Source organism: Magallana gigas, chromosome 2 (assembly GCF_963853765.1).
Source record: "Magallana gigas chromosome 2, xbMagGiga1.1, whole genome shotgun sequence".
Lineage (NCBI taxonomy): Eukaryota > Metazoa > Mollusca > Bivalvia > Ostreida > Ostreidae > Magallana > Magallana gigas.
In genome coordinates this window covers 1,009,971-1,035,874 of record NC_088854.1, presented here as the reverse complement: position 1 = coordinate 1,035,874, position 25,904 = coordinate 1,009,971, and the positions used below count along the sequence as shown (strand labels likewise).

General features: G+C 32.3%; 1 protein-coding gene and 1 long non-coding RNA gene across 3 annotated transcripts; both read left to right on the top strand.

Annotated features, from left to right (window-relative positions):
* Positions 1-8,623: 8,623 nt before the first annotated feature.
* Positions 8,624-10,219, top strand: LOC117681159 (uncharacterized). The gene is made up of 2 exons (XR_004595851.2): positions 8,624-9,439; positions 9,526-10,219. It is a non-coding gene; the product is annotated as an uncharacterized lncRNA (long non-coding RNA).
* Positions 10,220-18,260: 8,041 nt separating this feature from the next.
* LOC105336609 (peroxidase) lies at positions 18,261-25,362 on the top strand. Of its 2 annotated transcripts, none has more exons than XM_066074416.1 (11): positions 18,261-18,378; positions 19,183-19,602; positions 19,980-20,188; positions 20,415-20,591; positions 20,725-20,889; positions 21,792-21,893; positions 22,273-22,380; positions 22,553-23,039; positions 23,255-23,467; positions 24,569-24,832; positions 25,122-25,362. In XM_066074416.1, exons 1-11 carry the CDS (start codon positions 18,344-18,346, stop codon positions 25,192-25,194), a joined length of 2,253 nt encoding a protein of 750 aa, XP_065930488.1. In that variant the 5' UTR covers positions 18,261-18,343; the 3' UTR covers positions 25,195-25,362. The 2 variants fall into 2 exon arrangements, with proteins under 2 accessions (XP_065930488.1, XP_034300355.2); XM_034444464.2 differs by having other exon boundaries at positions 19,977-20,188.
* The last annotated feature ends 542 nt before the right edge of the window (positions 25,363-25,904 follow it).

Below are 25,904 nucleotides of genomic sequence, written 5' to 3'. Positions count from 1 at the left end.
CTAAAAATGCAAAAATGGCGGGAAAAGGTTGTCTTTACGATGTCAGATTTCTTAATTGTGGGCAGTTGAATCAAAATGAACATTATGTAAAAACATCACATATATAACTGTACAAAGAAAACAAAGAATTACAGTAAAATGATGATGTTCATTTTAGGGGGCCATTTTAGGCCCATATCATATATAGTCCTTTGAAGTAAGTTCTAAACAACACATCATTTTGAAATTTTTCCAACTATTATAAAAAAAATTAGGAAACGTTCATTTTGGTCAACTACGCAGTGCCTTTTGTTCTAGATCATGGAACTAAATGACCAGATATGTTAATAAAGATATGATGTATGTTTGCATCGATAGAAGAAATTATAAGAAATTGTATTGGAATTAACATATCAACCTCAAAGTGAGAAATAGTTAACAGGATACCCACAGTTTGGATCCAATGTATGCCTAAAGCTTATACATTGCTAATGAATAGATTGAATAGTCTGAATACATACGTAATGAAGGAAGTAAAGGTAAGGAAAGGAAAGTAACGAGCTTGGTTCTTACAACATCTACAATATCATAAGGCTATGTTCAGTGTTTTTTGTAGAGCGATGTATTAACCTAATTGCACGGTAAAATGATATCCAATTTACTACTCTGTCTAACAAAAAAGAGAGATATAATTTATTTAATAAAAAATAAAGTTATGAAAATGTGCATTAAGCACCTTAGGCAAGTCTCTATTATGGATTAATTATGAATTCAAAACGGAAAGCCGATTATTCAAAAATGACTTTGCCAGCGTGCGACGGCTATCTTCACTTCACGCTCTATAAAATATGTTTTCTTCTTATCTCTTACAATGCATTGACATTCATAGATCTGAATTGAAATAGGTAGCTATTTTAAAGAACAACATTTTCTAAAGTTACGCAGATTTTTCATGATTTCGTTGCATCTTTGGCATTACTTTTGGATAAACCCTGTCACTTATATATGCATACAACAATGAGGATCACATATTTGATAAGGTTTGGAAAGTTTTGAGACATTTCGTTCTTAAACTTTTGATCAACATTATTCAAGTACTAAAGCTAGTGTATTTAAAAAGGTTTTCGTTAGCATACCTTTGGGTTAATTGTATATTATAAAGTTCATCTAATTTACTATAAAGCTGTTGTTTTTCTTTTTGCTACTTTTAAGGCTGTTGAGGCTCCATACAGAATTGGCTGAATGGCACTTTCATTGTTTCTATATTTTGGAAAAACTTGATTTCATTCAAAGAAAATAGGATTAGAATCAATAAAAAAATATCAATAACAAATTGTCAACCATCTCAGAAATCCATATAGTCAAAAACAAATTCAAACCAAAGCAAACACGGACCTTTAAAAGATGGAGATGGGATCAGGTGCCTAGGAGAAGTAACTATCCCCTGCCGACCGGTCGCTAAGCCGTGTGCTCAAATATTTGATTGAGTGAATGAACATTGTTTTCACTCACTCTTTGGGGTACAGAAAACAAATGTATCTCCCAGATAAATTGCACAGGTAATAAGAAATCATTTTTGTACTGTTTTTTTTTAAAGATTATATATGGGATTTCTATTATTGGGATTGATTTTAATCAACTCTTCTATGCAGTTACTCTGGCAAACCGAAAGTGAAACAGTGTTTGGACCTAAGCAGAAATCATCACCGCTGCCAAGACTAATTTCTTCAAAATAATAGAAATATTTCGATGTAATTATGCTGAAATATTGTTTTTCAAGGAAACCTATCTATAAACACTTTGAAAATAGTCAAATTTTATATACTACGAACAATTTAGATATTTTTGTAGTCTCATGTATTCCAACGCCAGAGTTAATATAGTCTCGTTCAACCAGACGCTCGGCTGTCTCCGTAAATCTGCGATAAACAGAGAGGGGGGTCTCTTGCTTGTCGGAGACAGCCGAGCGTCTAGTTAAACGAGACTATGTAGAGTTCGATATCAATTGTGCTTGAATCCATACAGTTTTTAGAATTGTTTCGATAACTAACACATACTAGTAATTGAAATCTATCTTTTTTAAATATTACACAACATGATTCATATGGGGTTTCTCGAAATTCTTCTCGGAAAAGTCTTAAAATTAATATTACAAAAAAGTGCGTAATTCAAATACAAACTAGAAACTAATTGCCATGCAAGATAAATTGATTTTAAGATAAATGTTAATCGATAAAATCAACTCCCGTCAGTACTTCAGTACTTTGATTTGGTATCCCATGATCTGTTTAACAAAGCTTACATGTTTTCTTAAGACACTTTTATCGTAAATTTTAGGGTTTGTACACATCTATACACAAGGGCATGCTCTTCGTATGAACAGTTTCTTAGACGAAGCAAGCTACTGACAAACAAGTTGATAAAACAGGACTATCAACAGTCTCGTTTGAAGTAATCTTTTCGGAAGTTCTATGGTCGATACAACGACCGTGTCAGCGAATACAATCTTCCACTTGGTCGCATGCTGACTGACGTTTTTCATACTAATTGTTAGACCAATTTTTTTTTTTTACAATTTTTTTAACTTCTTGCCTTCTCTGCAAATGTTGGTTATACTTTAAAATTAAATTTATCTATCTATTTTTAACGCGCGTTACTCAATTTGTATGCACACACCGCTGCAGTTATGAGACTGTATACTTCCAAAAATAATGATTCAATGCTATAATAACAATTTCCCACGATAATAAGAAATCATTTTTGTACTGTTTTTTTAAAGATTATACATAGTGATTTCTATTAATTGGTATCCCATTATCTGTTTTACTAAACATACATGTTTTCCCTAAGTCACTTTTATCGGAAATTTTGGGGTTTGTACACATCTAGAATATAGAAGTATTTGACAACCTGCAAAGATTTAAGATTAAGCCGTAATCTAATGCTTTGTTGTGGTGACAATAAGGTCTACCTTTTACAAAATTTTTGTTGATATTCTATTGAAATTGCCTATCAAAAAATGAACATTTTTTAGTTTCTATTTCTTATTTTGTTATGATTGCTTGTTATGTGAGTATTGAAATAAAAAATAGTACGGTAATATATAATCATTAATCAGTAAATGTTCTACTAACCCTTTGCTTTTCTCCATATTAAAATATTAACAACAGTGAAGGAGAAACTTTTAGAGGACTTTGCAACAGTATATTCAAGAAGCGGTGTTAATCAGATGTGGGTACTTAAAAATTCAAAGAAACTTGAAGAAAATTTGAAATCACAAAATTTCACTAAAACCAATAGCATCAAAACCTACGACTTTTCTACCTTATATAACCATTCCCCATGATAAATTAAAGTCCAGACATTTAAACATCATTGATAGAGTTTGTTGATGTTGTTGTTGTGTTTTTGGTTTTTTTTTTGGTTTTTTTTTTTTTTATAAAAATGGATCTCGTAAATCTACTTGCCTTGTCATTAGGGACTACCTGGTAAACCAGACTTCTGACTACTGTTAGGGAATTATGTTGGAACACCGATCTCACTCACGACCACTACAAGTCTTACCAATAAATTTTATTATACTTTCATGTTAAATAATGAATTCTGATTGGTTTAGACGCGATTGATAATTCGTTCTATTACCCTCAGCCTTAGTAATACACGTGGCAACGGGTAACACAACGAATTGTTACATCCGCGTAAATTATGCGCATACGGTTCGCCATAAAATTAACTTCATTTCTATATAAAAGCAGTAAAATTTTCTCTAAAATTAAGACATTCAGTATAATAAAATAAATAGTGTCTGTTTGGGAGGGTAACTGTTAAAATTGACACCCCTCGAAAACCATTGTCAACCTCCACTTTGCGTCGGTTGACAATGGTTTGTCAATTTCAACAGTTACCGTCCCAAGCAGGCACTATTTATATAATGTCGTGCTAAGCTCCAAAACCTTCGTTTTTCAAATGAGCTTAAGACAAAGTTGTAATTCTTTTTTAGTCTCATAGAACGGTCTTTAATGAACAAATTTATATCAAATCATTTATTTAAAACTATTTTCATTTCCATAATTATATTTTACAGATATTACAATAAAACATTGATTATTTTGTAATTAATAAACATTCATTAATTTGGTGGTAAGTCGTAAGTTCTTTTGTAAAACGCAGTCTGATACCACTTTTTCTACCACTTTTTGAATTATTACTATTTCTTTTCTCTTAATTACTAATGCTTACTAACACATGTATTACTATGTTGTATTATAATTTATATATAATTTATTAGACCCTTGACATCACAATTTAATGCAAATATGTTATTGTACCTCATGTACCATTGTATGATAATGGTTTGAGAGAATAAATTGAATAAATACCAAAGGGGAACCCCCAGATAAAATAGATGAACTCAATGAGAGGAGTCACTAGACATAACTAGAAGGATCATTACAGTCACTTGGTGAGAAGTACGGACTCATTTGGAGGGCTCACTAGACTTCTTACTTACGAGGTGGCCATTGTGGACTCAGGCCCGGAATTACTAAAGGAGTACCACCAGACTTACTAGACGTACTCGATAGGAGGAACCACTAGACTCACCTAGAGGAACCATTGGAGTCACAAGGATGGATTATCTGTCTTACCAGGAGAGACCACCAGACTTACCTTAAAGAATTATTGGATTTACCAAGAGGGATCACTGAAGTGACCTAAAATGGCCACTGGTCTCTCCACCAGGATTATTGGTCCTTTACATCGTGTACTACTTGTTAGTCGAATGGTTTCTCTTAGTGATACCTAAGCTAAGTCAAAAATTCCCTCTTTCTAATCTTTTAAGTTGTGTTCACCAAAGGTCGATTGAGGTTTACCTAAAATTTTGACCTAAATCTTTTTTAAGATATCTGGTCATGATAAAGCTGAATACGGAAAAAAAGAAACCCATATGTATTTACATTTTAGTGTAAGTAATTATTATTTACTTATACTGACCAATTTTCCTCAATTATGCAGCCCTGAAGGCAAACCTCTTTCAATCTAATTTTTCGATTCAATTCATTTTTATAAATATGTTTTTCAATTCCAATTAATCACTCGTCTGGATCAAAACCGCTATCAAAATTACATTAAATAATTTTTTGTACACTGGCAAAAACAAAGTTTTAGTATAACAAAAATTATTAACATTTTCATGAGCGACATTTAAAAAGTACTCGTCATTTTCTAAAGCAAGCGACTCATGTTCAGTTTCAGTGATACCTATTTAAAAATAAAATAATCATTAATATCAACAGCACATGTCGGTAATGCTCTTCCTGTTTTTTTTTATACACTAATCTAACACCCACTTATAGTTTTTTCTTTGAGACTTAAGATAATTTAAATTTCCTCGTATTTATTATGATTTTTCTTTGCCAAAAGAAAATTTTTCTTGTAATTACCTATGTAAAGCTTGCTGCTTTGCAAAAAATTTTACAAATTTTTGTAGTTATAGCAGTAACACTTGTTTTCCATACATTATTAAAACAGTAATTTCTTATAAGTTTAATTGAATAGCGTCTACCGCTAGAGTATCAATATTATTACAGAAATATAGTGCTTTGTCTGCTGACCATAATTATGCCTACATTCGAAGAAGGGAGGACATATTGCTTTGCTGCTGTCGGTCGGTCCACCAACAGTTTCCGTTCATTTTCTTTGCAGAGGATGAAAATATTGGAATGAAATTTGATATTCAGGTTTATTATGATAATATCTAGGTCAAGTTCGATATTGGGTACGATCGAGCAATTTTCGAAAGAGTTATGGCCCTTGGACGTAGAAAAATTCCAGTTATTTGCAGTTTCCGTTCATTTTCTTCTCAGAGGATGAACATATTGGAATGAAATTTGATATTCAGGTTTATTATGATAATATCTAGGTCAAGTTCGATATTGGGTACGATCAAGCAATTTTCGAAAGAGTTATGGCCTTTGGATGTAGAAAAAATCTAGTTATTAGCAGTTTCCACTCATTTTCTTCGCAGAGGATGAACATATTGGTAGGAGATTTGGTATACAGGTTTATCATGATAATATCTAGGTCAAGTTCGATATTGGGTTCGATTGAGCAATTTTCGACAGAGTTATGGCCCTTGGACGTAGAAAAATTCCAGTTATTTGCAGTTTCCGTTCATTATCTTTGTGGGTGTTTCCAAGGGAGGGGGGCATAGGTTTTTTACAAACATTTCTTGTTTTTCAGTTTTTTGGTTTTCACATATACACTCGTTTGTTGACCAGTTTTTAGAATAAGAAAACAAAAACGATATATGGTTGTGAACATCAGAATACATACTACAGATATCAAGGATAGCAAACTTGGATTGACAGAAATTTAAGAAAATGGACAATGTGTGATTATTATAGCATTGACAATAGATTTCATCATAAATCGGAATGTACACATTTTGCAAACGAAAGAAAAGTATATGTTGTCCAACAGCAAATGTGAAAATCAAAATATCATTTTGAATGGATACTTATAATGTAATATAACTTAATACATTTCAAAATGTAAAAAGAAAATGTTTAAATTGTCTGCTCTTCCTAAACATCATTACAGAATAGAATCATGCAATGTCAACTGAGGAAAAAGATAGCAGTCTTAATCCTAACATCCAAAAACATTGTGTTACCAGATGGAGAGTAGCTAGTGTGAAAAAATGGTTTCTCTATTAAAGACAATAAACATTATATAATGAAGTGGCCATAGTACAATTTAAAGAGAAATGTACTTATTAATCAATGATATAATATTAATTTATCTGCATTCAATGCTTAAACAATCATTCAATATAAAAGAATTTATTATTTGAAATGAAATTGATTTTACTGCTTGATTATGTCTGCCAAATGTGGTGATATATGTATGCATAAAACAATGAGCATATATGAGGATTTGGAAATTTCGAGACATTTCCCTTTAATATCTTGAAACATTATTTAAGAACCTCAGCTTATGCATTTCGTAAAAGTGTAAACTGCTTAAGTTAATTTTCGGTAGCAAAATATCATTAGCATGGTAATATAACAGACTTTTTTGCCAGCTCTCATCTCATATGTTTTGGTTAAAAATATAACATGCAACTAATCAATTTCCACATGACAGATTACTTTTATTTACATTCCATTAAAACCGTACAAAAGGAGTTTTCATTGTTTTCACATAGGGGTGAATGAAAATATAATTATTTGATGAAGTGAGGTACACTTTTTTTCATTCTGACTAATCACTAACAGCCCGGGGATTTATACAGAGCAAGGTATTTTCTAGATAAACTGCACAGGTGAACAAATATGTATATATCTATATGTAAGTTAATAAAAACTTACTTTTTGTCAAGATTAGAAGAAATACTTATTAGGATATGAAATAGAAAATGTAACTTTTCAATTTCCACAGAACAGGTGACTTTTATTTATTCAAGTGTTTCTTTTTTAAATTTGTTATAGGTACTTAAGAATTTTGAATTTAATTGTATTTGAAATCAAAGTCTATGAAATGAACATGTGCATTTATAAGGTAAAGAAGATGATATAAGGAATAACAAATACCGCATGTGACTTTTCAACGGTATAAGATTCTTACATATTCATATCTAGTGCATGTTTCAGTGAAATAGAGTAGTTTAACTTTGCACTTTATGTTTTAAGTTACAGGGACAATATAAAGATGGACCAATTATATATCGTTAAAAAATGTATCTATATTCCAGATTTAAGTCACCAGTATTTAGTGGGACTTTCATAAATCCATAATCGCAAATATCAGCTTCTCTCAAGAGGTGAAAAGCATTTAAACCTATGAGCCTTTAATGTTTATTGAGTATGCATGTATATGTTCTGATATTGCACGAAGTATCAACTTTAGTCATGCATTCCTTAGGTAAAATTTCAAGAGTTCAAAATAAAGGGAATTATATTGTCAGAAGAAAGGCATAAAAGTCTCTCTCTCTCTCTCTCTCTCTCTCTCTCTCTCTCTCTCTCTCTCTCTCTCTCTCTCTCTCTCTCTCTCTCTCTCACACACACACACACACACACACACACATAGCAATAAAATCTTTTGATGTAACTTTACAGCAGCAAAAACTTTGAATAATTTGTTTTTCCACTTGCTGCATGACTGCTTTTTGCAGATTATGTGCAGAATAAAAGTACAGTAGGAAAGGAGAAATATTTCGTAAAAGATGTTCTTTCTGATAAAGGGTCAAGCAGTCATGTCATTGGGCACATTGTGATCTTCATCGCTCTCTTAGTGTAAATCTCCTTGCGTAACGCTCTCGAACTAACGTCGGAAATTTAAAAACTAAAAACCAGCTTATCGACACAAAATCATTCAACTCTTTTTATCTCTTCTAATATCTTTCAAGTGCACAATAGATACATTTGAAGAGAGAAAAATTAAGACCCTGACAAGATGTGTGTTATGCTATGTTTTCATATTAGAATTTTTGAGTTTAATATTTTTTGGTATCATATAAGTAATTCAATACAAAACAATGTTTTTCCCGGTAGTTAAAGCATTGCATCGCATTCCAATGTCCATTTTTAAAATTGAATTATTGCATGGTATAATTGAAAAAAAACCAGTCGTGTATATTCGAAGATTAAAGAAATGTATTGTCGGCCCACGGATGCAATGATTACCAGAGGACGTCCACGGCAATTCATTTCATATCTGAAAATGTTATTTCTTTTGGATTAATTACCCAATAAATATTTTAAACAAAAGATACATACTCGTTTTTATTTATTGAACTAATCTTAATGCTGTTGTTTTTATACTTGTTAGTCTTTTGATTGACTGATTTTGATATAGATACAAACATCACCACCTGGGTAACAAAAACAACTAAGTTTTACTTTAATTTGTTTAGCAGTCAGAAAAATGCGTCGGCGCAAACTAAGATTATTTGACTAGACTAAGTCTCATTTTCCCATGGTTGTATGAACAGAAAAAATGGGCTTAAATTATGTGTCTTAATCATTATTTCCGCTTAATGCCTTTATTCTGTCAGCTTTTGTTTCGCACGCTTTAGATCATTGTGAATATTTTATGAATGTATGGTTTGATATCAATGCCTAAAAGAAAATTAATAACCTAAAGAGAAAATATTTGCATCATGTAACTAAAACATTGCTAACGTTATGTTTTTCCAAGAGTTAATATAACAAACTAAAATTCGTTGTCTATAATTATAATTCCCCTTGGTTCACCTTTCCGGTTTATCCTTTGGAGAGCCCCTTGTTTTAATTCTTTGACCTTTGGTTACCGTGGTAACATATCAATCCTGTGGGGAGCCCCTCGTTGATACCTTAAATAGTTGGTAAAAGTATGCACGGGTAGTACCCGGGAACATCAACCGATAGACGTGGTCGTCATCCCGTCTAGTACTCAGGGGCCCGTTTTAGAAAAACATCAGGTATTTAAACCATTTTTGTACGTTTTAACCACACGTGTTTGAATAGGTTTTCGGTAGTATGTTTTTCTTTTCGTTTATTTTATCAGGGTCTTTTCTACCTTGTTTTGCTGTAAATTTCCCCGTCCCTACAGAACGTCAATACCTGTCAGGGAAGGAGGGTTCTTGGGTGCTGAAATATTTCCGGCTCCTGTATTTATGAGTAGCCGTTTCCATTTTCATGGGATAATTTATAGAGACTGCTGTTCTACAGTGAGTGAGTGAACTACGGCGGCCCTTTCAACACATCTCTAAAACTACTTATGAATTTATACCTGAGGATGATCCTCGCAGTTTTACCAATTTATTATCGTCAATGCAGATATGTGCTTTAACTTAACATTGTGAAAGTTTGATATTTATATAATTTGTGTCATGTGAAAACTTATATTCTGCATATTGAGTTTATTGAAAGAAACCTCCAATCAGCGTGGACGAGGCCATGGGTCATTTACCTTACCAAAGAAAACTTTCGTCTAATGCAGCCTCGATAGACCCGTGCAGCATGTGAACTTTCTATTTCAACTTAGTTCTGGTGGTTGCCGATATACTTATACCTGACTGTAACCACGTGTTCACCGGAGGGTTCTTCAACACCACGTGCGCCGGAACCGGGCTGACCAAACAAACTTTATTTCTTCATTTCATTATTTAATTTGTATATTTTTGTTTGTTTGGTTTTTCTCGTTGAATTTTCTGTTTAATTTAATTTTATTTTGTTATTAAATATTTTGTTAAAAATTTCATACTTGTTCTGTTGATTTATGTAAATTCATCAGGATGCATAATCACACATCCTCACAGTTAATTTCCTTTCTGATAATTTCATTATCGTTAATATCCAATTGTTATTTTTTTTAACTCATTGAAAATATCAATAATATTACTTGCTAATTGTAACTATTTTTTGACAGTGAACTTGACCTTGTGCATTGCGTTTCGGGCATATGGCCAATAACAGCACAAACATATTTTTGTAGATTTGCAAGATATAAAAACTAAAAAGAAGGAAAAAAACTTCGAAACAAAATGATTTTGTATTCAATTGAGAGACAAATCGTGTTATTACATTGTATGATATGAGCATTGTTATCTTAAAAAGTTATCGGAATACGATTCGCCGGGCAGAACGTTCTCTTGCCTCTGTCGACATCGCATTTATGCATCTCTTAAGATCTAGTTCAGAAATCCTTTTTCCTTAAACTCATTTTATGTCACAAAGAACTTGTAAACTTGAAAAGCTTCGTTAAAAGCATTAAGATATAAACAAAATTTACTATTATGAAAAAAATAATGATTCAAAAGCCGTATTGAATATATCATTGTAAATAAATAAGAAACAATCACAAATTTCTCTGATAACAAACTTTAGGAAAAGACAACCTTCCTATCCAACAGTCAATGTGTATCCATTACCTGTCAAATCTCAGGTGTATGCATTTGCTGCAAAGTCTCAGGTATATTCATTACCTGTAAAATCATTGATGTGTCTTATGAAATTGTGACATAGCATCAGTGAAGATAAACCAAAAACATAATTATAGTTTACGTTTTATTCAAACTGGGTAGTGTTTGAAAAAATGCATGAAAAACAAATCTTACTTAAATACATTAACATTATGCAGAACTTTTGAAAAAGTTTTATTCTAGTAAATCAACTATAATAACTGCTTTGTTAGAATTTATCACACACTACCAAAAATGAAGACATTCCATCATTGAACGTCCTGGAGTCTTATTGATAATACATCTAGCCTACACGAACGGTCTGTTAGGAAAAAATCTTAATCTTTTTAACCCAAAATTTTTTGTCCAATTTTAAAAGATACTAAGTTTTACTCATTGTATTTGTTTAACTATAAACTACGATTATAGTACCTACTCCTCCTAGTCACCTTATCCCATCTTCAATGTAATGGAGGTTCGTGCTTGCTCAAAAGTAGTATTTTAACCATCACAATTTATTTCGATTATGATATACCCAATTGTGACAAGGTGCAACTGGTCAACAGGGGATGATTACTCCTCCTACGCACCTGATCCCAAATCTATCTTTTTAGAGGTCCGTGTTGCTCTGTTTTAATTTCGTATTTCGCTTTAGAGAGTTTGGGATGGTTGACAGTTTGTATTTGTCATTGTTCATGTATGTGTGTCGATTGTTACAGAGTCTTGTCCCTTGATGGTGTTTTTAAACATTATTGACAAGTACTCAAATGGTCTTTCCTGTTACCAGATTTTGGTAGCACTTGGTACATAACTTTAACGTCTGTACTCTGTCACCTTTTGTCTCGCACCCTTTTAGCTCATTGTGAATATGTTTTAAAAATGATTTTTATCAGTTTAAAACAAATTAATACTTACCCTAAGAAAAAATTGTTCGCATGGTTTTGCAAAAATGTTGATAACGCAATGTTTTTTGAAGAGTTAATTTTCGTTTTAATATTTTTGTTATCGTTAGCATCTAATTGCCGTCTGTTTAACTCAATGAAAATGTCAACAATAATACTTCATAGCTGTGAATCTTTTACGACTGTGAACTGGACTTTGTGCACTGCGTTTTGGGCAACAACAGCACACAAATAGTTTTGTAGATTTGCAAGATTAAAAACATTAAAGAAAGTGCTACTGCAAACAACAGTGTGTCAGATCATTGGTATGGACTTCAGTACATTTACTTGATCGTCTAAAAGACAACTTATAAAAGAGATATAGCAATGCAATCCATGATTTTCATAAACAGAAACAAAGCAACAAAATTTTCATATGAAAGAGCTAAATATTTACAATTTATCTTATTATCAGAGACATGCTTTTCTATTATCAGTTTATCATGTTCTCATTTTCCTTTAACAGTTGTTGCTGGGAATATATCCAACCCTTTCTTCTTTTAATGAAATACAAAACAGTATTGGTTGGATGATTCAATCATCAATTACGAAACAAAATTCTCATAAACGAAATAAAACTGACTGCACCATGAATATATGCTTTTCATTTAAATCAATAACTTATATTTTTTTTATCAGATCAGAAAAAAATAATTTTTTTCGAAAAATATTATTTAAAAAAAATAAAACTACCAATGAATACGTGGGTGATACGGATGTGGTAAAGTACACATAAGTAAAACACATTTGGGTAAAAAATACACTTTAGTCTATGAACAAATAGGTCCTTAAAATGCATGAAATGCTTTTTAAATTAAACTTCAGTACAGAAAATTTACCATCTCTAGTTCGTTCTTGCAAATACCAAACATTGACTAATTCTTAAACAAGCTGCTTCTAGGTTTTAGATTGTTCATTTTAAAAACACTTTGTCTATTTGTGTTATCCATGAGTGTAGAATCGCTGCTGCATTTCTAAAACACTCTAATTAAGGTCTTCCGCTTCCAACGGAAGACCTTATACAGATGATTCTGATGAAAATTCTTAATTATTGTAAATCTTCTAGACACATTTTTAAAATTGTAATATCTCGCCTAATTTTTCATTTAAATTTTCAGGGTGTATTTTAAATGATGATATGTTTTTCATGAGTTATTTTTGCGAGTTATTCCCCTTTTTAAATATTTTATGGGTTCTCCATTAGGAACAAAGGATAAAACATGGTCTGAAGCAAGTGATTTTAAGTTTTAAATCTAATCTTTTATATATATATATATATATATATATATATATATATATATATATATATATATATATATATATATATATATATATATATATATATATATATATATATATATATATATATACTTTGAACGTTGTACTTTTTTAATTTTTTTTTCCTTAGTAAACTACTTCAACAACTAAATCGAAATCGCTTTCCATGTCTTAATTCTAAGAAAAATTATAACAAAGAGCGCTTTTATCTTCTTTTTTATTTTATCCTTGAGACCAAACACACACCTGTTACGGTGTCTTAAACCATCGCGGTTAACTCGTGGCCTTGTGATCACCACGATGACAATAACGCGACGGTGTATCGCGGAAAGGGTTAAAACATTATCACGGTGTAGCGGGAAAATACGGAACCTGCGTTGGCCGAGTATATCTATGGTAAAGCACAAAAAAATCGAGTCCATAATTTAAGTAGTAAAGTTATACTTTATTTGCCAAAATGCTTTAAAATTATCCTGTTTTAGCCATTTGATCAGTGCACTTCTTCCTAACGTTATTTATATGCTGTTGAAATTGTTCGAAACATGCTATGACAGGTAGATAGGCCACCAGCTTAAAATATTTACACAGTTTCGCAATTACATGACACTCAAATTAAGTGTCCAAAACTGCATGGTTCGTTAATTAACATTCCGGATTTTTTTAACGACTTTTACACTGATAACTATAGGTGATGACCTAAAATGCGTGAAACCTCATAACCTTATAACCTATAAGAGGGATATAAAGATACTGTAAAAGGCTCGTGTATTCTATAGCCTTTTCATGTTTTAGAATGGCCTGCGTCTTCAAAGATTGGAATATCTGACACATTTTTGAAATATTTTCAATCATAGTTTTTTTCTGGTCTGTGTTGTTACGTATGGGACAGTTAAGTTACCTCTGGATATTTTTATGTAGTGATTTGGTTACAGTTAAAGCAGTATTGTATGGAATGACTATAGTCTCAGCACAAAAAATGTAATGTTTTGTAAGTGTCGATGTATCTTGTTTTCCTGAGGGTTGGGAGGTTGGCCTATGTCAGTGGTAAAGGTTGTATAATGGCGATGAAGACTGTGTTTAAAGGTGTTTTTTAACCTTTGAAATCACCACTTATGTCTTGTTGCGTTGAACATTTGTGAAAACTAGCATTAAACATATACATATCTTTGTTATACATATATTTTAACGATAATTTGATACCTTTAACTTGATTTGGATTTTAAAAACCTGTTAGATTCAAACACAGTATTGATGTAAATGTAATAAATTAAATGTTTTCTTTGATGTTTACAAGCTAAAAATCCAGCCAGCACTGAATCAAATTTTTCACAAAATGCTTCAGCGGACGGAGATTATTCTTTATGTGTTACGCTGCCGGAATATGTATGTATTCAATAACATGGTCCATTTATTTCAGATGGTATCATAGATATGTGGGAAAATTTTCTAGTGGTTCGATTCGGTTCCTATCTGTTCCTTGCATTTTTGACATTGCTGTGAATAAAAATCATGAAAGTACAAAACCACTTTTTATAATGAAGATTAATCAGATAAACATATATGAATCATTTGCATTCTATAATGATTACAAACAAGATAATTCAATTATCTCAGGAAATGAAAAAGTTATCAAAAGAATCATCCAAGCACACTAAATGTGAGCTGAATATCTAATCTTCTTTCGAGATATTTTTATGTTCATTATCTGATTTAAGATGTCTGTTTAGAAAAAATGGTTTAAATCTTAAAGATTAAAAAGTGATATAAAATATTGTCCTTGTTCAAAATTAAGGCAAATTGGCTTGAGAATGTTCCTATTATGGAAATAGATATATTTCTTCGAATTTCCAAATTTTTAAAATTTCTGATAATTAAAAACCCAATATTTCTTTTATCTTATTGCCGCTAATATTCAGAATATCGCAATAAAAACAAGTTTGCCGTTAACACTTTAATACATTTTAGATAAATTCTATTGTAAAGAATACTTTTCTAAGGTTTTCCTATTCCATCAGTTTTTTTTTTATTTCTGTTATACAGGTATTACAGAGATTCAGAACTTACAATTTTGTTTCATATTTGGCTCTTGTGGGTTTTATTATTAACATTGTCACTATTTTATAAATGATAAGTTGTTTATTAGTAATACCTTCGTTTAAATTAAAAAAATAAAGTGTTTTTATATAAAAACTTAGCATTAAAAAAATTGTTGTTTTCTTTTTTTGAACGTTAAATATGAACACAGATAAACAATTAAATTTTAAATTCAATAATTCATATGTGAAGAAAATCATGACACAAGCCTTGTGAACACATACCAAATTACTGTGAGCTCTGTATGCCGCTTGAGACATGACAACAAAAACCCTTTGTTTAACATTTTAACGATTAAAAATATAGAAATATGGTCCTAATTATTTCAGCTTAAATAGTTATCATCTCCTCTTAAAGTCGGTGCTTAAAATTACTCCTTTTTTTTGGTAAAATAAAATGAAATTTTTCAATGCCAGTTTTGACTTCTAGTGAATTTAACTTTAAAAATTATCCTTTTTCTTTCAAAATCCATTGATCCCCAGGAATGGCCCTTCTTTTATCACTAGATATCATGAATGTCTTTTAATTGCATAATGACTGATCGGTAAAATATTTTTTCGTTTTTCTTTTTAATGTACCACCAATTGACGCTTGTTGAATTATAGTGATTTGTAAAACACACTTGGAACTTCGTCCACCATCTTTTATGACAATTTTTTCTGGTAAGCTATCAATCAGATGAATTGTATGGTGTATTATAAATCAGTTCTTTCAACAGTATTTTGGATTAGTGCCACAGGAAATAAATAATATTTTTTGAATTTTTGAGAAATGTTTGGTTTTCGCTCAACGTTAGAAACTTTTTGGTGTGCCTACTTTAAAGAATAATTCAATCAATTTTACAGTGATAGCCAGTATTTCTATGATCAAAGAAGTTTTGTATTATGTATATTCATATTTAAGGGACATAGTTAAATTTAGATGTAATGTTTTGTGTATTTTTCAAAACAAAATGTAAGTTCTATCAGTTTCTGTATATAATTGCCGTCTGCAAATACATTTTCAGGATCACAGCGTGAATAAGTTTTGCAAACTAATTATGCTATCCTGTATAAATAAAGGACATACATTATAGATGGAGAAAATATTCTTCTAAATGCAACAATTGATGCATATTGAAAATATCATGTGCTAGATCTTTAAACAGATAGATATGACAGACAGCCCATAGTAAATGAGGTTTGAACCAGTTAATTAGTCAGACGACGCTAAGTAAGGTAAACGTTTACACGAGGGTTGATCCAAAAGTAATGTCACAGATGCGAAAAAATCGTGAAAAATCGATGTTAAATAACAAAAATTCGTGCTTTGAGATATCTACCTATTTCAATTTAAATTTGAAAACTTTATTGCATTGTGATAATTATTTTTGAAGATAATATATTTTGTAAAGCGTGAGGTAAGGATAGTCACCACACACTCTAGATCATTGGCCTTCTGGTAGAATTTCATAATTTAGTACTCTATACAAATTGGTTACAATGCTCTTAACATATTGTCTTTATCATTTTTTTTCCATAATGTAACCAAATACTCCTTTTGCAATCGATGATATAGTATATTGAATTATTTAATGTGCGATCACATTGTCGAGGTCTCTTCAAGAAGTCATGAACGAACATACAAGAACATATCCTTAACTTTCCTTCAGAGCGTATGTCTTTTTTCTATCTAATTTATCTATTAATATGACATATGCTCTAACCACATTAAGGGTTCCCTATTAACTTGCTTTCAATTTTAGGTTGATATGTCAATTCCAGCACATGTTTTCGTGATTTCTATCCATCGAAGCAAAAACTGCATCGTATCACTATTCGTATGCCCAGCCTTTTTATTCTTTGATCTAGAGACAAAAGGCATTGCATAGGTATCTGAAATGTACGATACCATTCAATTTTTTTGACAGATAGAAAAAAGTCTATGTTATATCTGTTTCAAAACATTTTGTTGCTTGGAGCTTTTTCAAATTTTGAAGCTTGTAATTTATTTAAAAAAACAAACCTTAAAAAAATCGTAAATTCATGACGCGGCTTATATATCATGTTATGAACACCAATATATTGAAAGGTGTTCAACGAAATTTCATCAAAATTTAAATTTGAGTTAGAATTTTGATACGGAAAGTTTTGATGTATCATTTTATACAATACATCACCAATAAGAAGTATGGTGCATAGTGTGACATTACTTTTAGACCAACCTTGTATATTTCATTAACCCAAAGTTTCCGTAATGGTAAAGTTCTGCTGTTTTTAATATTTTTTAAATCGTATTTCAAAGCTAATCGGCGACAAATATTTGTACCTTTAGACAAAGAGCACGTTTTAAATTTAATTCCAAACCATATTCGTATTTCAAAGTTAATCGGCGACAAATATTTGTACCTAAGTTTCCACCTTGAAATGTCAATAATTCAATAATGCAGATATTGTATATTTTAAATTGATGAGAGTAAATACAGTTAGATTCATATTCAAAGTACAGAAAATCGCCAAGAACTTCTTATAAAAATATCAAAAAGGAAAATCTTCAATTTTATCATTCTTTTGAAATAAGAATCTGTTAAGTTGGTTTTTAGTTGATAAAATATCGTTTTAAAAGTAATTAACATTTTTATGTCCAAATCTTGAGAAAAAAAACATTCTTTATGAAAAAAAGCTGCTGAATTTGCTTATACTTATTTAAGATTTAAAGCCCTAAAAAATACCAGACCTCTCAACAAGAGAAATTTAGAAGAAAGACAAAACATCTCGCTGTACCTCTAAGAATCCTTTGAGATGCGTTATGACTTAATGAACGACTGCAAACATTTGGAAGCTTGTTGAAATAATAACTTGTTCTACCTTCCATTAAAATAACATATATGTCATCGAATATCAAAACAGTTCATAAAATAACTTGTTTTCGTTGGACGGGAGCGTTAATCAGACCAACGCAATCAGCTTATGCAGTCAATCACAGGACTAAAAATCAATAATGAGGAGGCCTTCTTCACATCTTCCAATGAATTGTTTTAGAGTCATCGCTTATCTAATAACAAAACACGATATAAAGCTGCATTTACGACCCTCCAATTTAGATTGGGGTTGCAGCTCCAACCATCAAAATGTACCAGCCAAGAGGACTTGATGGCATGACCTGGTAAGCTTCATTACAATACCTGGGTTTGGATTTCTATTATAGTTATTTCATAATATGACTGCTTTCTTTTTGTTTTGAATTATCATTTTGAAATGATACTGGCGTTTGCAATATAAATATATATAGTTAAATAAAAAATATATCAGTGTCCGGTTTAATATTAAGACAATTTAAAAAATGAAAGACAGCACAGAGTAAAAGGTTAGCGCTTTCATTAAATCTACTGCGATCTATTTGAATGGCAACGAATTTCGGAAAGTTTGATCTGGGATTCGAATTTATATGTAACATTGCGCAGCTGATGGCCGTGGTAAACAATGACTTTGATATGATATTTTTATTAGAAATTTATTCATTTAAATTGATACAAGATCAAAAAATCACTGTATTATTTTTTTTTAATATCATTCTTTAGCTTTAGCATTAGATCATCTATAGGTGTTAATTTATAATGAATTTTAATGCATAATGGTATAATGAAAACCTTCTGTAATAAACAGCTCTAAACACTTAATTCTTAAAATGGAATGAGGTAATAAAACAAGTATTTAATGCCTTAGTAGTCCTTGGTGCAGGGAAGAACCCAGTAGGTAAAAAAGCCCGAGGCCAACGAGCCAGTGCAATTAAATCCATTGAGCTTTCTCTGCACCAAGGGAAAATATTCTAATAATGACCTTTTGACTGTTGAGGCATTATATGTTCGAATAATAGTTCACCAACAGTTTTAATACCATTTTAATTTTCTGAACAAAAAATCTACTTAAATTCGGCAAAAATGAAAATGTAACGTTATCCTACTTTCAGGTTGTTGTTCCTGCTTGTTGCATCATATGCATACGCCAATTCCAACATTAAAGTAGTTTTGAATTCAAACATCGAACTTTCATTAAACCCGGAAGGTATATCACAAAAACAAGGTTACGGTCCACAGCCATCAGAAAGACAAGGGTACGGCCAACGTACACCCAGAAAACAAGGGTACGGTCCGGTTGTCGAATTTAATCCACGACGATATAATGAAACAACCACACGACGGAACCCTTACTCATCGTACACTGAAGACACGGGAAATTATAACTCTCACATCAGGAGACGCTCAAGGTTGCCTGATCCTAACCAAGAAATGCTACTAAAAATTCCCGCAACCTCGAACTGTAGGTGTTATAATGATGATCCAGTTCAGGGCAGGATTCGCTACCAATCACACCGGGGTTGGTTGCAAAAGTTAGTATGCATGGCTTATTGAAGGCTATTAAAGTTAGTAGATGTGGCTTATTAAGGTAGAATATACTGCTTGACAGAAAAAAATACCCTGAAATACAAACACTACCCCAATTACTACTGGGAAAACCCAATGAATTCAATCATACTAAATCGTTTGGGATTTTTTTCATCCTTTAACATTAGAACTATGCCTCTAAATCCTACCAACGTCAGGATGAATATTGATCCGATAATAACTTTGGATAGAATAGATTAGCAAGTAAAATGTAAAGTTAGATACAATAGCCTTATAAAATGAGATGAACGAGATCCACCCCTTTTTTATCGTTATAGCTGATATATGATATTTAACTCAATGACTAATCGTTCTTTAGCAGCAGGAGGAGACGTCGTGGGGCGGAGGAGGAAGAAGAGGAAGATGAGGACGATGATGACGATGAAGATTGTGATTTTGCAAAAAGACTTACTTGCGATTACACCTCCAAATTCAGAACTATTGACGGGAGCTGTAATAACCTTGCTCATCCCTACTGGGGAATGGCGGAAACGCCGCTCATCCGGTTTCTCTGCTCGGTCTATGAGGATGGTAAGTTATTTTCAGTTATCTATTAGTTTTTTTTATTGTAGATGACAAAAATTAACGGTTTCTTTGTTTCTTGACAAGGTGTTTGATATCAATGCACTATCAGTGTATCATGGAATCGTTTACTCAAAAGAGCATTCTCTTCTCATCTGCTAGAAAAAGGTAAATGAAAATTATTTTAGTGTACAATGAATGGTTTATAAAGTGATCTCTTTTTTTTTAATTCCAGGCATGAGTGTTCCAAGAAGTAGAGGTAAGTTCGGGCCTCTCCCAGAGCCCAGGGAAATAAGGCTGAAGGTACACGACAGGAGTCGTCCGCGCCATGAACTGAAAAAGTTTACCCATTATTTGATGTTCTTTGGACAAATGTTGAGTCACGATCTTCAAGAAAACGTAAAATCTGAAAGTGAGTAGTCTTTCTTTTTCACTTTCAAATTTGATTTGATCCAAATCAATAAGAAAAAATTGTAAGGATACTATACCTATCTAATTCGGAGAACGTTTACTGTTAATCTTTTTCTATTTTGATGCTTTACCAGCACCCGACGGAGAAGATCTGGAATGCTGTGGTATCCACAGAAGTGACCCCAACTGTATCATGAGATTAAGAATTAGAGGCGATGACCCATTTTACGGCCCCTTTGGAGTACGCTGTTTGAATTTCGCCCGCTCAGAAGCATCCCCAGACTTAAATTGCAATTCAAGTCAGTATTTTTTTAGCATTTGCTTAGATTTTTAACGCTTCAGTAATAATCGAATGTAACACATGCCAGCTATTAAAAAAATATGCACAGATTAATTGCAATGAATTTTAAAAGTACTTCTGAAATTTGTTGTATGTGTATTAAACGTGCTTTAAGATTTGTTAATATTTCATATTCTAACAACAAAAAAGGCGTTACGGTTTTTTTGTGAAGGGAATAGATTTTATTATACTTTCATGTTAAATACTGAAATCTGATTGGTTTAGACGCAGTTGGTAATCCGTTCTATCACCCTCAGCGTTAGCAACACACTTGGCAACGGGTAACACAACGAATTGTTACATGCATGTAAATTTTGCGCGTACGGTTCGCCGTAGAATTCACTTCATTTCTATATAAAAGCAGTAAAATTTTCTTTAGAATTAAGACATTCAGTAAAATATAATAAAAAGTGTCTGGGAGGGTAACTGTTGAAATTGACACCCCGAGACCACCATTGTCAACCTCCGCTTCGCGTCGGTTGACAATGGTTGTCTCGGGGTGTCAATTTCAACAGTTACTCTCCCAAACAGGCAATATTTATATATTATTGCATAATAATGTGATGATACTTGATTACATCGAAGCTGAATCCGTTCATATTGACTTGGCTATTGTGTACAATATCTTGTGTTTATTTTTATTTTATTTTTATTTTTTTACATATTTTTCATTCTTATTTGTTTGGTTTTTTTTTTTTACATGTTTTTATGCTTTTTGTTTACATGTTTATTGTTTACATGTTTATTGTTTACATGTTTATTGTTTACATGTTTATTGTTTCATGTTTTATGTTTATTGTTTACATGTTTCTTATGCTTATTCTTTACATGGTTCGATTTGTATTGGTTACCTGCTTACAGAGGTACGTCAGACCATCACGGAATATACTATGTACATCGATGGCTCGTCGTTCTACGGATCAAACGAAGAAGATTACCCGGATTTAAGAACGTTTACCGGTGGTGAGAATTTCGCTTACCTTCTTCTCTCATTTTTGAATTGTAGATCAGCCTTCTGTTGTGAGGCATAAAAAAGTGGCGAGAGATCAAATCTGACTTTGATCCTTATATTTATATTGCTGCTTAATAAGAATATGGGATGGAAGAGAGAAGGAACAGGATAAGAATTTTTTAAAAACTATTCTGCTATTGAACGTTGTCACAATCAAAGCGCCATTGGCTTTAGAGAAAGCTTTGAAAATAAGAGCTGAAATAAATAAAAATAAATGGTGTTGGAGATGATAAATTTATTGATGAAAAATGGTTGTTAGTATAGCAGATAATTATTTTTTGCCAGCAATTTCAAAGACATTTTGGTAAAGCTAATTCCGCGTTATTTCAGGTTTACTGACCACGCAGGACCACCCTCATGGGGAGGGTGAGTTGATGCCCCCCACAGACGAACCGGAGGACGGATGTCGCGAAACAACCTTCAAATGTTTCCACTCTGGTACTTACTCTCCATAGCTAGACATTCTGCACATTGGTGTATATTTGCAGATATATATTCAGATTTCATTTTATAGCTGATATTTACCAATGTGATTTTAAATTTAAAGATATTTCATAAGATTTCCTGATTATGTTCCTTACAATTATCATGAAGACGGTGTCTCTTTAAGGGGATGGTCGAGTAAATCAACAGGCTCCACTTATTGCTCAGCACACGCTCTGGCTTCGTGAACACAACAGACTCGCCAGAAAGCTGGCCGAGCTGTATCCTGGTTGGGACGATGAAAGGCTCTTCCAGGAAGCCAGAAAAATAGTGGGCGCAATGTTTCAACATATCACATACACAGAATACCTGCCACTGATTCTCGGTGATGACATCATGGACCTGTTTCAACTCAGACCCCTCCCCAAAGGTTCCTTTTTTGAGGGGTACGACGCATGTGTTCACCCTGGAATCCGTCAAGGCTTCTTCGTTGCTGCTTTCCGGTTTGGACACAGCATGATCAACGATTTCGTCGGATTTCAACCGGCCTCGGGTGACTACCGCCGGGACCGTTTAAGGGATATCTTTAATATTCCGGACCATCTGTATCAAAGGGAAGGAATCGAGCAAACCATTCGTGGCCTCTACCTTGAGCGGTCCCAAAGTGTTGACAGGTAAATTTTAAAATGACAATTTTTTTCTTTCACCTTTTGGAACAGTGTTATTTGACATGCATATAATACTTCAGTTCTCTGAAATAAGTTTTACATGCCTGTTATTGGGTTAACATTTTCGTTTTTGAAAAAGAAATGTCAGATCCTATATTTTTTCTGAATAAGTTCTTTTTTAAATCACCTAGAAACTTGAGTGATAAGATGAGATCTTTTAGGTTAAAGTCAGTGGAAGTACTGAACCATTTGTTTGAGATTGGTCCCGGTACAGGGTCAGACCTGATCTCCATCAACATCAACAGGGGGCGGGACCACGCCATCCCTCCCTACATGAGCTACAGGAAGATGTGTAACTTGTACACCACCAACAAGTTCTCCGGCCTTGTGGACCACACCCAAGATGTCCGCGAACTCCTGGCAGAAACTTACGAGTGAGTTATTCCTTTTTTAGCCATTTTTTCTGTTGAAAATTTTTAAGTAAGTCATATCGAAAGCAAAATCTTGTCAGAAACATAAGGTTTTTTAAAATAAATGATTTTTTTAGACCAGTCACACTTAAAATTAATGATTTCTGTGACTATCTTGGAATAACAGTAGGTTAAGTTACTCTACCCAAACTTGAATGTAGGCGCATACGATGTATATTCGGCAGGAATCTTTGAGAATAGGAAAAGTGATGATTCCATCGATTATTTGTGCACATTTTTCAAGTAATGGTCGTTATTACGTTTCTTTGCGGTGAGATTATCTTATAAAAATGTTTGATGCATTTTGTTTTATCAAAATATTGGTTCGTATATAGCAACACAAGGCAATTGATATAAAACGCTTTTTACAGCTGTATTTAATTGACTTTGTTGTCTCTTAGTCTTCTCACCACGAATTTGAAACTTGTAAAGATTACAAATTGTAAATAGAATAAGCTGATATAGAAAAAAATCAAAGGAGTACCCAGAGACGGCAAATATACGCTTTTGTAATATATATCTTTATGAGAAAAATAAATTAAGTGCAGAAATATGACAATGTTCTTAGAATACTTTTTATATCACATTATTGGTAAGTCTCGAATGGCTCTCATTATTCGTCTTTTGTTTATAGGATTTTGTGGGTGTTTTCTCTTACTATTGTTTTTTTTTTTTATTTGAATCTACTATCAGGTTAAGTTGTAAAGGCATCTATAGTATATTTGTTTTTACAAAATTTACAAAAATTTTAAGTGATTATTTCCAAATAAATATTTGAAGGCTGTCACCTATTTGCTTGCTGACACGCATACATGTAAACAGTGATTTCATTGGAAAAGTATGGGTCTTGTATTTGTAAACAACAATTTAAAGAAAAAAAAAACAAACAGTAACAAACAGTACTAAATTTTGTTCGGGTCTTTAGCGTTTCAAGGTGATATTCATTAAAATCCCCATTGATTCTTGCAAACTAACTATCTTGAGCGTCCACTGTCTTTCAGGAAAATATCTGTAATAAGTCATTGAGTTATACAGACTTGAACATTTGCTGTTTACTTCTTTCAGTCATGTCAATGACATTGATTTGTTTACGGGCGCTGTCTCCGAGACGCCATTAGATGGCGCTTTAGTGGGACCAACGCTGGCCTGTATCATTGGACTGCAGTTCAAAGCGCTGAAGGTTGGAGACCGTTTCTACTACGAAAACAATGAACCTTTTGCGGGCTTTCGTCTGCCCCAAATTGACCAGATCAAGAAGACCACTCTGGCTCAAGTCATCTGTAGAAATATGAACATTGGGAAGATACAGAAGAACGTTTTCATTCACGGGTTAGTTCATTCAAGGGATGTTGAGATGTTGACAACATTTCGCAATGATTCGACATAATGAAATATTTGATAGGTCCCATTAATCAATTTTGTTAGTAATAAACTTTAAATACTGATTTTAAAAAGAAGAGAAAATGGTCCTAAAATTGCTACATTGGTAGCACAATTACAAAAACATTGTTGTAACCAGAAACTATATCAAACTTTTCATTTAGAACTGTAATTTTACAAAATACTGATGTTAAATAATCAAATAATAATTTATTGATCATCTGTGTTTGATCTTTAGTTTGCCTGAAGTGGATTGTGCAGACATTCAGGACGACATTGATCTGACACACTGGGCTGACCCTACACCGTAATGTGAATCCCAGGAACTACCTCCTCCTCAGTGCTCATTTATTTTCAGAACAGTTCAATTCAAAAAAACATTTTACATTTCCTGAGTTTCGCAATGTCCTAAATATCTTAATACTTCTTTTTATCAAGAAATTTTGTTCAACGTTGTAATAAAGATTTGAGTGTGTTTATTTAATGTGTTTATTATTTGTATTTGGTAATACAAATTTACCAGTAAAGCCTGTATAAAAATGATATAGGTCAAGGTTTATCTTTGAAGGTCGTTGAAAGTGTGAAATGGACAGCACATATTATTAAGTATTATTTTGTATGGCGTGAAATACATGTGAGGGTGTAAGAATAAGGTGAACAAGAAATTATCGAAGGTCCTCATATATGCCAAGCGTATTTTTGTTTTCTATGACTGTTAACAAAGTTTTAACAATTCTTTAGCAACTAAAATCTTTTTTTTTTTGTTTAATATATAAACCTATATGACATATCTTAATAATTTAAATTAATAATATCGACAAAGATTTACATCTTAAAGTAATAATTAGAGGTGTATAACCCATCTTGAATAAGTGTAAACGTTTCCATCTGACATCAATGGTTATGGTTCTTTTTAAGTAGGTTGATAGGTACGTAATCCTTACTTGTTAGAGTGATCGTTCAAGGTAAATCCATAAAAAAGATCAGCTCAGTACATTAGTATTATGTAAGTAATAAAACA